At 36.1% G+C, this 13887-nt stretch overlaps 1 protein-coding gene across 1 annotated transcript; it reads right to left on the bottom strand.

Moving 5' to 3' along the window:
- Nucleotides 1-216: 216 nt before the first annotated feature.
- Nucleotides 217-6896, bottom strand: drc2 (dynein regulatory complex subunit 2). The gene is made up of 9 exons (XM_084742994.1): nt 6833-6896; nt 4898-5107; nt 3580-3747; nt 3330-3499; nt 2088-2256; nt 1851-2030; nt 1219-1515; nt 1016-1129; nt 217-799 (listed from the first exon to the last, which is right to left on the bottom strand). The coding sequence occupies exons 2-9, from the start codon at nt 5039-5041 to the stop codon at nt 509-511; spliced, it is 1533 nt and encodes a 510-aa protein (XP_084599120.1). The 5' UTR covers nt 5042-5107; nt 6833-6896; the 3' UTR covers nt 217-508.
- Nucleotides 6897-13887: the final 6991 nt, after the last annotated feature.

Genomic DNA, 13887 nt, shown 5'->3' with positions numbered 1-13887 from the left:
GTCTGTTTTCTGTCAGTAAACTGAATCTCTTAAGGTTTTAGTCAAATAAAATGTGACTTTATAAACTGACACTTTGGGCCTCAGAAAACTGTGATGGACATTTTCTATTATAGACCAAACCATTAAACAGAAATCAATAGTGAAAAGATTTATTAATTCTGACTGTAACAAACTTTAGGAGCAGCTCAGTAACGAAACTGTCCATGATGCATTTAGGAACACACAACAACACAGGAACAACACACTCTTTATTTTCCACCATGAGAATGTCTGAAAACTAAGTTCCTTCAGCTGATGAAGACCTTCAGATGTGAGTGAAAGCTGCTGGGAAAAGCAAAGTAAGTTAAGCTTGACTTTCTATTTATTTTTAATATTTCATCAAAAGAAATTAGAACAAAAAGTATTTTGATGATGTTTTGAGATGTGAATTATTCTTTGCTAAACAGAAACAGTCATCGTTCTTTATACTTAAGTGTTTTCTCCTCATATCACAGCTGCAGTGTCAGTCCTACAGCTTGTGTTCGACGACATGGACGGCCTTGTTGATGGTGTGGCGCCTGTTGGTGTCTGGCGGGGCGGCGGCGGTCGGGGCCTGGCACACGGAGAGCAGAGCGTGGCATCTGTCGAAGGTGGTGTCGGCGTTGTGGACCGTCATGGTGTCCAGGTGCTGCTGCAGCAGGAGCCTCAGCTGCTGGTTCTCTCGCCTCAGATCGTTTCTGTGTGTCTTAAGAGCTTCTCTCTGCAACACTGCGGCGCTGATTTTCCCTATCACCTGCCGCAGACAGTCACCTGACTCCTCCTACAGACAGACACGCACAGGTCAGTGAGGGCGAGAAAACTGTTAAGTTCTTTCTGTATTTAACTTAATGTGATAATTGTGTTGAAGTTACATCAGTTTTATTCTCACATTAATCAAACAAAAATCTATCAGATTCTGTGTTGTATCATGTTTGTAGCAAAAATAAGAAAAGACCTGGAGACGATAAATCAAATAATTTAAATCACCACATCCTACCTCTGCAGGTTCCTCTGGTCTGTGTTCCTCTGTAGAGAACAATGTTGGTGAGATGTTCTTCTGCTTGTTCTCCAGCTTGTGACATATTTCAGCGACACGTAAAACCCTCTCACCCTGGATGAGCACACAGTGAAATGAATGAGAACAGGCACAGGGAGAACACGGGCATCAGCAGTGGACAAATGGGGCGTGACGTGTTTCACCTTGGCGATGACTGTCCTGAGTTTCTTGGTGGCGTTGTCGCCCTGGACGGTGAGGTCGGTGAGCTGTTTCCTCGCCGCAGTTTGAGCCTGAGTCAGCTGCTGCCTAAGCTTGCGAGTCTGCTTGTTCAGCTGGTTTCTCTTGTCCGTCGGGTTCTGGACCTCCAACTGGCTGTCTGTCCTACTGGCTTTTATCTGTGACCTCAGCCGAAGGACAGCTTCCTGACAGAGGACGGAAACGAGGTGGTTTGACAGTCTGATGCTATGCTTCACCACGCTAGTCTCTGCTCTACAAACAATCTGATTTTCTAACAATCAAATATCGGCTGCTGTCAGGCCTGCTGGGCTGTAGTTAGTAAAACATGCATAAAAGTTGACAAAAAGGTAGATGCTGAATCACAAGTGGTCATGTTTTACAAACTGCTAGAAATGGTGCATTTACTGACAAGCAAAGAAATATAAAATTACAATATTTTAAAAAGAATTAGGCAGGTAAACTGTTGAGTTGGGTTGAAGAAATATTGTCCTTGCATCAGATAAATTTGTGTGCGCAGCTTTAATTCTCATGAGGGATTCAGTTGTTGATTTGAGAAACTAAATCAAACCACATCACCAGGTTAAGGAGCTCCACTGACCTGCAGCTTCTTCGCCTTCTTCATCTCCTTGTTGGTTGCATGGAAGCACAGCCGGTTTTTGGCGATTGCCGTTTCCAGGTTCTTCTCCTTGTCGCTGCACAGCTGCATGGACTTCTGCATCTTTTTGGTCTTCTCCATCAGACTTATCTTGTCCTTCCGTGACCCTAACCATAACCTCTCCTTATTTCCAGAGAGAAGAGAACACAGGAGACAAACCTCTTACACTCACAGGAGGACAGCAGAACACAGTATATATGTAACTGAAATGGTTCTGTGAGGAGATACCATATTCATGGAGACCACGTCGTAGAACGGGATCTCTGGTGCCTGGTGCTGCTGCTCCACAGTGAACGAGGCTTCCTCCAGATCAGCTTGCTGCTCCTCTGAGTTTGCCAACATCTGCTTCCTGAAACACAAAACCCAGTTCACAGCAGAGTGAAGATCCCTGAGGGATCACACAATAAATATTAATGTGTTAAAAACTGAATCCATGTGTCCACCCTCTGTATCGAGACATGTCCTCTGTCATCACGTCAGCTGTGAGGTGTTGGACTGCAGTGCTCGTACTGTCGCTGTTAGACCTCGATCATTTAATGATGTGTGTTTGTAGTGTGTAGTTGCCACATACAAAAAATCCAGCAGGGGGCAGCAAACACCACACAATGAGTGCAGAATAAGTTGTGTTTTTTATTTTCTGTACTTAAACTTGTATTAAACAGGAGACAATTGACATTTACTCTGTTATTCTTGTTTGGAAGAAGCTTAAAGATGATTCAAGTGACTGAAATTTGTTTTCTAACAGACTCAGAGATTTTCAATCTCCTAATTCAAACAGTCCTCTGCAGATGGTCCACTACGCTGCAAAAGTCCACCTTGAAAAATCCAGCGTTATCAAGTTAGCCACCTAGCAACAGCGTTGGTCTCAACTGCTTCGTCTCCAACAAGATATTTTTGTCCTTCAGGAAGGACTGAGGGATTATTTCTAGTCCCGTCCACTGTAGATCAAAATGTGATTGATTAATTCATGCAGTCTGATAACTCTGTTTGATTTGATTTATTCCATTTGATTATTAGGCTGTTCTCTTCTAATTCGAATTTCAACTTCATTTTCTATCAGCTTTGCTTCAGAAATGAATCAAATCAAATATATATATAAATATAACATTTGAAACACTGATATGTTAGGATTTCTCTGAAGGTCTAGAAGGCCTCTGCAGTTTTTGCTGCTCTGATTGATTGTAGATCTGTCCAACAGTGTCCAGTCAGCAGGTCCATCCAGCACAATGACTCTGATCAAACTGTCAAACTGGACTGAATCAAATATCAATCAGGATTCTGTAACTACATTGATTGTTCTTCTCTTGGTTTCAGGAACATACTTTACTGAACCCTTTACCTTCTAACTCCACAGTTTCCACATATGCAGTAAAACTCTTCTGGGTGCAGGTTGTAGGAGGCGCTCTGGACCCTGGGACTGACCTCTCAGAGTTGAACCTGGAGCTGAGGTGCTGCAGGCTGTTCTCCCACTGCTGCTGCACAAACATCAGCCGTTTCTCCTGCTGAGCCCACAGACGCTCCAGGTGCTGCAGGTGAACGCGCCGTGTCCGCGCAGCCTGATGCTCCGCCTCCTGCAGGTCCTGCTCCAGATTCTGCACCAAAAAAAAAAAAAAAAAAAATCAGTTGACATACAGAGCGATGAAACAGGAAGGAAGAGGAGCAGGTGGTTCACCTTGATGGTGCTGTCCAGGCTGTCCAGGTGCCTCTCAAACACCTGACTGAGCACCGTGATGTCATGACGCAGCTCAGGGGCTCGAGTCTGACGGAGGATTGACCTCCAGCCTTCGTTCAGCTTCAGTAAGTTCACCGCCGTGTTCCTCTCTTCCTTCTGCAGCTTGTCCTGATTTCAAACAAAGAGGCATCACAGAGCTGATCGCCAACACATTTAAATGTTGACTTCTTTTTGAATATTTTATTGATTTTATTCACATTCTGTTATTTCGAAAAACTTATTTTTACTTTGAAAGGGCTAAATTTAATGAAGAACATTTTTTTGTGTTTATTTGTCATGAAAAATCACATTTCAAACATCTGAAACTTCAGATTCTTTGGAAACAGTGTAAAATTGTTAAAAACATGTTTAAAAAAGCTGAGGTACAGATCAGTGTGAGTGTCAATACTGAAAAGAGTTGAGGTGTCAGTCAAAAACTAAAATCAGATCATTTTTAATTGAAGTGAAAGTGATGAAAACAAGTTTTAGGGTTTTGAACTTTCATTTATTGAGCAGAGATGAAGAGTCGAGTCTGACAGCCTCTTAAATATCAGGGGACGTGTTCTGAGTGTCAGTTAACGTCCATCACTGACAGCAGCTGAAGTGAAGTGTCAGTTAACGTCCGTCACTGACAGCAGCTGAAGTGAAGTGTCAGTTAACGTCCGTCAGTGACAGCAGCTGAAGTGAAGTGTCAGTTAACGTCCGTCAGTGACAGCAGCTGAAGTGAAGTGTCAGTTAACGTCCGTCACTGACAGCAGCTGAAGTGAAGTGTCAGTTAACGTCCGTCACTGACAGCAGCTGAAGTGAAGTGTCAGTTAACGTCCGTCAGTGACAGCAGCTGAAGTGAAGTGTCAGTTAACGTCCATCACTGACAGTAACTGAAGTGTCAGTTAACGTCTGTCACTGACAGCAGCTGAAGTGTCAGTTAACGTCTGTCACTGACAGCAGCTGAAGTGTCAGTTAACGTCTGTCACTGACAGCAGCTTAAGTGAAGTGTCAGTGAAGTGTCAGTTAACGTCCGTCACTGACAGCAGCTGAAGTGTCAGTTAACGTCTGTCACTGACAGCAGCTGAAGTGTCAGTTAACGTCTGTCACTGACAGCAGCTTAAGTGAAGTGTCAGTTAACGTCTGTCACTGACAGCAGCTGAAGTGTCAGTTAACAGGTGATGGCTGAGTTTAAAGTTTAGGTGCAGCTGAACAGTTGAAGTAGAAGCCAGAGAAAGCGTTGACTCTAAAAGAGGCGTTCAAGTGTTGGTTTGTGAATCTAAACTTGTGTTACCTTCAGGAACAGTGTGAGGATGTCTTCTTTCTTCTTGGCCATCTCCTCCTCAGCCTGAGCTCCCTGCTGCTGGTACAACCGTCTCTCCTCCTCTGTCTTTTCACCACCTTTACCTCCTCCACCTTTCTTTGTTTTCTTTGGCATGATGCCTCCTCCTCTTCCTCGTTGCTCTGCTGCTGCTGCTTCGGTTGATTTCTGATGGAGAAACACCTGAATAAAAATCAGACAGACAAAAAGACAAAAAATAAATAAAAATAAATTCACTACTGAAGAACAGGGTAAAAAATAACTAATTAATAAATGTTACCATATAACTTCACATACTTACAGATAAGACAATTATTTTGTGAAATGTTATCTTGAAATATGTAAATGAGACATTATCTTATTACATATGCACTTTTTTTGCAAACATTTCCAGATCAGAAATCTGAAACTTTGAATAAAGTCGGGTTCAAACCTCATGTCGACATGTTAGAGTCGCATATGAACCTTAAGACATCAGAACCCAAAATCTGTGACTTCATGTATTTTAATTACATGTAAATTTACATGTAAATTTTCCATGTAATTTTATTACAGAAGTTTAATATAAAGAGTTGCATTGATTCCAGTGTTTCCTATCATGTAGAGTCAGTGTGAATAAATTAAAAACCTTCAGTCAGATCAGATTAAGTTCATATAAACTTTTATATAAACTGTGTTGAAGTGTGACTCACATCCTCCATATGAGATCCACTAAATAAGGTTTACTTGATTTGTTTATGTTCACTTTACACTCAACATATTCACATTTTGTTTACTTTTTTGGATAAACAAACTTTTGATTTGATATATTTCAGTTACATTTTACTTCTAAATATTGCTTCATGTTTATTAGAGCCAAGAATCACTTATGGAGATTATAATAATTTATAATACATCTTAAAGTTCACAGCTGTGTAATCTTACAGTTTACATATTTAACATATATAATTAGATATGTGATAGCATGAGTTAGCTCATATCAATAATCTCCACTATATTTCATATTTTTATTTTGATACTCGATCGATTAAATTCTCTGTAATTGAACTGTTCTCTGGAAAACAAATGTAGCTTTTTGCATGTTAAACAATTTGTATTAAATTACCTGAAAGTTTATCAAGTGACTGTGGTGGGAAATTTTGTGCATTTTCCTAAACAGATAATTGAAAACATTAAAAACAGATAAACAATCAAACATTAATAATTAATACTTTTTTGAGGGTCTACAGGACAGAGGCTGTTGTACAGGTTGTAAAGGCCCCTGAGGTATTGATCTGTGATCAGTGATACTGGGTTAAATAAATAGAATCTGACTCAACTTAATTAATAAAGTACAAAACTCAGGGTTTTTTTTCTCAGTTTAAGTTGGATTTAAATAATTCTAGTGCCTCCTTAGTTATGTGAGACTTTAATTCATGAGGAACAGTTAATTATTTTATTATTATCATGAATAATAATTATTGATGTGTAAGTGTTTACAACTAAACCTCATTATAAACCAGTTGTGTATCATTTATAAGGACAGGGTTATTGTGAAGTCTGTGAGTAACTTTCACATGATTTTTTTTTTAACCACTGAATTAAATTAAAACATGACTTTTTATGGACGTGTAGCTTTACACCCGCGCATGCGCACTCAAGATAACAATAACGTAACAAATAATAGTGACATTAATAACTGATGTGGTTTTTATTGGCGTTTTAAAGTGAAGTTAACTTTCCTCACATCCTCACATTCAAATCTGTTAGCATTATAAAGAGCTAATGCTAATTTAGCCGACATGAGCTAAGCTAAGCTAAACTAAGCTAACAGAGTCTTTAAGTGACAGCAGATTAAAAACACAGAAACACGCACATTAACCGGCAGCGTGTGTTCAAACTAAAGACCCGTGAACGTCTCTAACTCACCTGTGAACACAGACAGAAAAAATATGAAAATACCTGAAATCTGTCGGACTCTGTCACTCTACCCTTTGACGGTTGATGTGTTTGTGATCCGTCACCATGGCAACAGCTTGACGAGCACTTCCGCTGGCAGGCAGTTTGAAACCAACCATCATGAATCAGTTACTGTTTACATTAAATATGGTAATGACACATTATCTAATTAAATATGTGATAATTAGCAGTTTTAACACTGGATAAAGACAAGTTCAAAAGTCTTATTTCTTATTTCATATTTTTGACATTTTGGAGTCAAAGGTTTTTACAGAGGGAGTATTAAATATCTGTTTTTATAACTAAATATATGTATATGTGTGTGTGTGTGTGTGTGTGTGTGTGTGTGTGTGTGTGTGTGTGTGTGTGTGTGTGTGTGTGTGTGTGTGTGTATATATGTATGTTTATTACATGGTTTGTGAAATGTTATGTTTAAACATGGACTTTTTTTTTGCAGACACCTCCAAATATGAATAGTTCAAAACTCAGTTGTTGACAGATCAGAGTCAGAGATTCTTACAGCTTTCTACTTTTATAACTTCAGAAATCAGAAAATAATTTCTGCTACGCCACATAATCACACATTTTATGCAAAGAAAACCCATGATATTATAGTTTATAGATTTTTAAAAAAAATAAAGATTATAGCTTGATGTACATTTTTGTACATAAATCTTACATCTTAACTTAACTCTTTTAAATATTGTAGTAGAATACCTTTTTTTTTTTTTGGATACTTTGTATTTCTGTTCTTATAATTCTTTTTTCTTTATATTTCTATATCAACAATTTGCCCCTGGGGGAAAGGAATTAGGAATCATGTAACAATGTTATTTTTATTTATTATGACTAATATAAAACGGAGCCTGTAGGGAAAAACAAAAAAGCTAATACATTTTCTATACAATGCTTGTCATGTATGTGGATTCCCTATATTTTAACCAGTTAATTTATTAAATCACATTATGAATAATAAAATCACCATCAGATTGTTCTGTCAGGTAGCTGACAGCTGATTGGCTAAACTTGCTACAGGTTTGTGCTACATGACTTCTGATTGGACAAGCTGAATTAAACCTGGTGTTTGTCATTTGGAATATTTTTGCTGTATTGTCTTCACCTTCTTTACAGAGAAAGGTGGTGATTTTAGTCTGTTTGATGTATTTTTGTCATTTTTTTTCAGAGTGAAGAGACAGAGGGACTTTTTTTGACACAATTTTGTCTTTTGATTGTTTCCGTTTCTTCTCTCAAACCTGAATGTTTTCTTGTAATCTGCAGTTCAGACACCAGATGGCGTCATGTCCCTGTCTAAACATTAACAGAGACCAGTGGAACAAGATGTAAAAATAGCTATTCTTTATTGAGAGATGCGAGGAGAACAGGTAATAAATACAGGAAAAAGGACAGAATCATCATGTAACATCCAAATCACATAGGTTTCCTTTACAGAGACAAAAACAATCTGACTTTTTCATGTTTTATACCTGGATGACTCCTGCAAACAGAAACAGACCTTTTAAACTACAAACCATGCATCAGTTTTTAGATTTGCTTCCCTGCAGGCAGCTGCTGGTTTAATTTTATTTCAAAGAAAATCGACTGGCAACTGGAGAAACTTTAAAAAGATGGAATCTGAGCTCTTTTTCCAAAATATCTGTAAACTGGCATGTGTCATGGGGGCAGATAATCAAATTCATGAGTATGAAATAATGAACTGTGCTCTCAAATTAACATTTTGTCTTTGTTTCACAGGAAACCAGGAGGAGACAGGGACATGGAGGACAAGCAATCAAACTGCAGACATGAGGTTTGTGCTGCAAAGATTCGACTACCAAAACACAAACAATTTAAACATGTCAATCAAAAGTATATCCACATGTTACTGTCCAAAATCAAGACAAAACTGCATCAAATCTGTACAGATATTAGGAATATTTGAACCTTTACCTTGCCATTGTCTCATCACTTCCCTGCCACCAAACTCCATTGACAAAAACGGTAATTTTACTTTGCAGAAGACAGGAGTTGCTGTTCCTCTCCTCTTGCCTCAGTCCGTTAGTTTTAACTTTCAGTGTTGTAATGTGTTTAGTTTGGACTCACCGAAGTCACACAATAATACCAAGAAACTAACAGATGAAGGCTGCGGTAGACCAGCAACTGCTGTGTTCTGTGTAGTAAAATTACCCATTTTGTCAAAGGAGTTTGGTTGATTTGTGGACAGGGATGTTTGACTTATATAATGGCTGTTACCTGTCAGAAAAGTTTGTCTGACAGCGAGGTAAAGTGGTGAAAATATTTTAAACCAGAAAATATTTACAATTAAGAAGCTGAAATATGAGGAAATTTTACTTTTTTTTAAATTAAAAATGACTTTTTAATCATGAATTGAATCATGAATAATGAATTTTTAATAAATTAATTAATTCTGTCACAATCTTGTCAATTGAAAAATACATCCAAACAGGTGAAAACAGACATACGTCCATGTGCTCCACCTGTTTGGATGTATTTTTCAACTAGTGATCAATCTGGCAATAATTTATCCACTAATCAATCAGTTGTTTGATCCATAAAATGTCAGAACCGCCATCTGCTGCAGGTAACACACTGATTGTGGCTAATAACAGACCTTAAATAATCCAAACTATTCCTTTAATGCAGTTTAACATTGATTTTGAACAAAGCTACACAGATATACTATAGATTTTTTCAACCAAACAATACTGTGATATATATACATCCCATCAAATAAATTAAAATGATCAGTTTTTGGACATAAATTAATTTATGAGCACAAATTTGTTTCTCTCGTCACGCCACATGCCAAACTACACAGGAATTAAAAATATCTGACAAATGTTGTCTCTCTTGTAGTTGCAGATGATGCAAGAAATATATCTAGCTTGTGACACATTTTTATTTATGTCTAAACAGTAAAACAGTTTAAATGAACACCTTCGTATGGTTGAAGAGAATATTTAAAATTTTCTGCTGACATCATGCTGCAACTCTGTCCTCAAGAAAAAAAAAAAAGGATCCAGAATCCAGTTTGAGAAAAGTAACAGAAATCTACATGTTTGGCAAATGTACATCAGGATAATTACAACATAAGCAAAGATAGAGCGAAGAAGATGGAACGAAGAATGAAAAGATATTTCTGTTAACACATCATTTGATCTTGTGTTTCATGATAAAAATCAAAAAGGAGATGATTTGAGAATCGTCTGTGCAGTTTTGTTTATTCTGCAGGATTTTCTTGTCAACAGATTAGTTTAAGTTTTCTGTTTGTGTATATATTAATATTCTAAATTCAAGGTCCACTTACTAGCATCCTCTGGAGCTTTTGACAGTAGGACAACCCAACAACTAATACAACTTTACACTTTAAAGTTACGCACAGTGTATACGCTAAAGTCAAAGTTTGCATGCAGGTGATTCGCCAATCGTTCTGTAGTCAGGTGATCTTCGTCGTCATGGTGACAAAAATAAACACGTGGAAATGGAGAGAAATGGTCACAGGATAGATTTAAGAAAGGATCATTTAATTAAAATAAGTACATTATTTAAATAACAGCATGCACATGACCTAAAACTTTAAATTAAGCTGACTTTGGTTTGGGGCTGCAGCTAACAGTTATTTTCATAGTTGATTATTTGGTCGATTGATCAAAGAACAAGTCGCAAAGTCATTGATTTTTAATTAATTTTAGAAAAAGCGATTTAAACAACAAATAAACTGCAACTTATCTCTTTTTTTCATAATTTTCACTTGTAGTTTCTTTGCAAAACAAACATTCATCGCAATCTTTTAGAAAAGCTGCTGTGAAATCAAATATTTTAGGCTGCAACAATCCTGATAAAATATTTTATTACTGAGTGATGCATCAATATAAACCTGTAAAACTTTAATGTTGCAGCTGGTAAAGGTCGGGGTAATTTTAATTACTTTGCATACAGCTTAATCCATGATAACACAATTTATTACTTGATTTATTTTATTAATTAATAATCCAAATTTAAAGTAACTCATGCTGTAAAACAACAGTAGTAGAGTCCAATAGTTGTCTCTAAAACGTAGTAGAGTTGAAGTATAAATTAGCATGAAATGGAAATACTTAAACCTACGATAAAAGAGTTTTTAACTGGTTATGAAACATCTCAATTTATTAATAATTCATCAGTTTGGTTAGTTTTAGGAAAAGACCATAGTTTTGGTTAAAATAAGTACATTATTTAAGTCACATTATACGCATAACGTTAGGTAACCTAAAACTGTTGGTGTATCACACGAATGCAAAATTGGACTTTGTGTTATTTGTGTGCATATTGAAGAGAAAATGCTGGAGGACGTGTTGTGTGACTGAAGTGCTGCACTCAGGTCATCCTGAGTATCTCAGCTCCATCAAAACTACAAAAAACAAAACACCTTTTAACAATCGTCGTCTCTCATCACTTCACTGGTAAATCCTTCATCTTCAATTAACAGATAAATCATTTTAGATAAACGTTGAGATCTGCTGAAATCTTTCACTTCACTTCTCACTCATCAAGTGTGCCGACGTCGACAAAATGTTTCTCTTTATGAAGTTCAAATCCCTAAAATCCAGGGGTGGAAGTAACTAATTACAAATACTCAAATTACTGTACATAGTAATAGTGTTTTTGGGGGGGGTGCATGTACTTTTATGAGTAGATTTTTAAGTTTGTAATTTTACTCGCACTTAAGTATGCATTACAAAGTGGAATCTACTTAGTTACTTTTAACCATACTTTACCATACCATACTTTTATCATAGTTGAGCCAATCAGGTGATCTGATCACAAACAGACCAATGAAAACAAAACAAAACACTTCAGCAGCACACATCTGGAGGAAAGATGTTAATGATTAATCATTGATCAATTAATTAAAAAATGTATTATAATATTATTATTAAATTTTGACATTGTTTTGTCTGGTGGAGCCATTTGAGTCCAAGTTTAATTTCCTTTATTCAACAAAGTGAGGAAAGAAATTACAAACAAAAGAGAAAAAAAAAAGAAAATGAGGAAAAACTGTTTGTTTTGTATCTTAGAAATGATTAATGATTAATCAGTTGTTTGCGTTTTCAACTACTGGAGTGTGACATCAACAGTTAAAGGTAACTGATACTAGTAGTTTTTGGGATGAATACTTTTTCTTAAGTATGTTTCTAACACCAGTACTTTTACATGTAGTTGACAGTGGTGGAAAGAGTACTGAAAAGCTGTACTCAAGTACAACTACTGTTACATTGTTAAAATATTGCTCAATTAAAAGTACTGGTGTTAGAAATATACTTAAATAAAGTACAAAGTATTTGTCTTTGTAACTCTTGATGTCACACGTCACTTCTCCAAACCAGGGCTGCAAACTTTGTGTGTTTTCCTGAACCACTAGTTGAAAACACAAACAATGGATCATTAATAATTTAAAAGATATTAAACGCATTTTTTCTTCACATCTTTTCTCTTTTTTGCCTTTTTTTTTTTCTCATTTTAAAGTTTAAAAGTTTAGTTTTAAGTTTCTTTATTTGACACACGGCTCCACCAGACAAAACGATCTCAAATGAAGCGCAAATTACTGCCACAACTATTGATGTAATATCCATGAATATATTTTTAATTTTAAATTCTTCTTCAGCAATTAATTGATTAATCATTAATCATTAACCATTAACATCTTTACTGCTGCAGTGATTTGTTTTTTTGTTTGAATGTTTTTGTTTTCATTGGTCCGTTTGTGATCAGATCATCTGATTTGCTCCTAAAATGCAGGTGAAATGTTTGGATATTAATTCAAATTGTCCTCACTACTCAACTATGATTTTAAAAGTAACTAAGTAAATTACACCTTGCAATACATACTCAAGTACCAGTAAAAGTACAAGTACCCCTAAAAAACTACATATTTACAGAAACTTGAGTATTTGTAATCAGTTACTTCCACCCCTGGTAACTGAGTAAAAAAAAAAAATGAAATTCACCTGGATCGTAAGAATTAATTTAACACATTCTCACGGCACGGTGAAATAGTCATAACATTTAATCGATGTATATTTTCTATTATTTTCGTGACACTCAGCACAATTTAAAACAAATATATGATCCGTCTTTGTCCTCATTCCATGGTCAATTTATCAATAATAAGAAATACACAACATCCAGTTTCCCTTTCAAAATAAAGTTTTCTGAGAAACGTTTCAGGTGACGGTTGTAGTTCGGTTCAGATCCTGGTTTGGGTTTAAAATAACAACCTTCTAAAAACAATCGACACTGACCCGTCCTTCCACCCCAACCTCGTCTCCTTGAGCACTTTCTCGCTCTTTATACTACGTTCATCAGTACTACTGCAAACGTCATGCTGAGTGTCACAAACAATACCAACAGTTCATGTCGACAAATCTGGAAATTACTTTTCATGACTAATTCATGATGACTGTGTTAGTCGGCTGATAAACTACTGACTCTTGGATCCAAGAATTTATGCAATCTTTTTTTTTTTTTCATTTGAGTTATTTTTAAATATGGCTGAATTAGCAGATTGCTTTGGAAAAACTTTAGAAATATGATGCACCCCTAAGAGAGATAATAAAAAATAATGTAAAAAGTAGTTAAGTAGTGTTTGTTTGTATGTTATAATAATGAGATTTTTGTTTCATAATTATCACATCTTTATTTTGTAATTACAAGATACAAGAAAAGGAATCTCATAAAAACAAAATACATGTATCATAATTATGACTTTCTTCTCATAATTACTGGATACAGTTCTTGTAATTATGAGCTAGTTTTGTCATAATTCTAAAATAAAATATTTCATGATTACGATATCTTTATTTCGTAATTATGAGATACAAAAGTCATAAATACAAGATCCAATATCCAGTTTTTTTCTCTTTAATTTGCAGATTATTAGTGGATCCAGCAGGGTTTTTTCATAGTTAGGATCTATTTTATATGAAACAGCTTGCTTAGCTTTAAAAGAACTCTGCGATACAAAACTA

Source organism: Lutjanus erythropterus, chromosome 18 (assembly GCF_056507025.1).
Source record: "Lutjanus erythropterus isolate fLutEry1 chromosome 18, fLutEry1.hap2, whole genome shotgun sequence".
NCBI lineage: Eukaryota > Metazoa > Chordata > Actinopteri > Lutjaniformes > Lutjanidae > Lutjanus > Lutjanus erythropterus.
This window is presented reverse-complemented; position numbering and strand designations above follow the sequence as displayed.

What these genes read in the sequence shown, in the direction of transcription:
- drc2 (XM_084742994.1), bottom strand. Translation starts at nt 5,041, where the DNA reads ATGCCAAAGAAAACAAAGAAAGGTGGAGGAGGTAAAGGTGGTGAAAAG. An exon ending in GCCTGGACAGCACCATCAAG is followed by an intron (nt 3,500 to 3,579) that starts GTGAACCACCTG and finishes TTTTTGGTGCAG; the next exon opens with AATCTGGAGCAGGACCTGCA. An exon ending in TCCAGGTTCAACTCTGAGAG is followed by an intron (nt 2,257 to 3,329) that starts GTCAGTCCCAGG and finishes TTTGTGTTTCAG; the next exon opens with GAAGCAGATGTTGGCAAACT.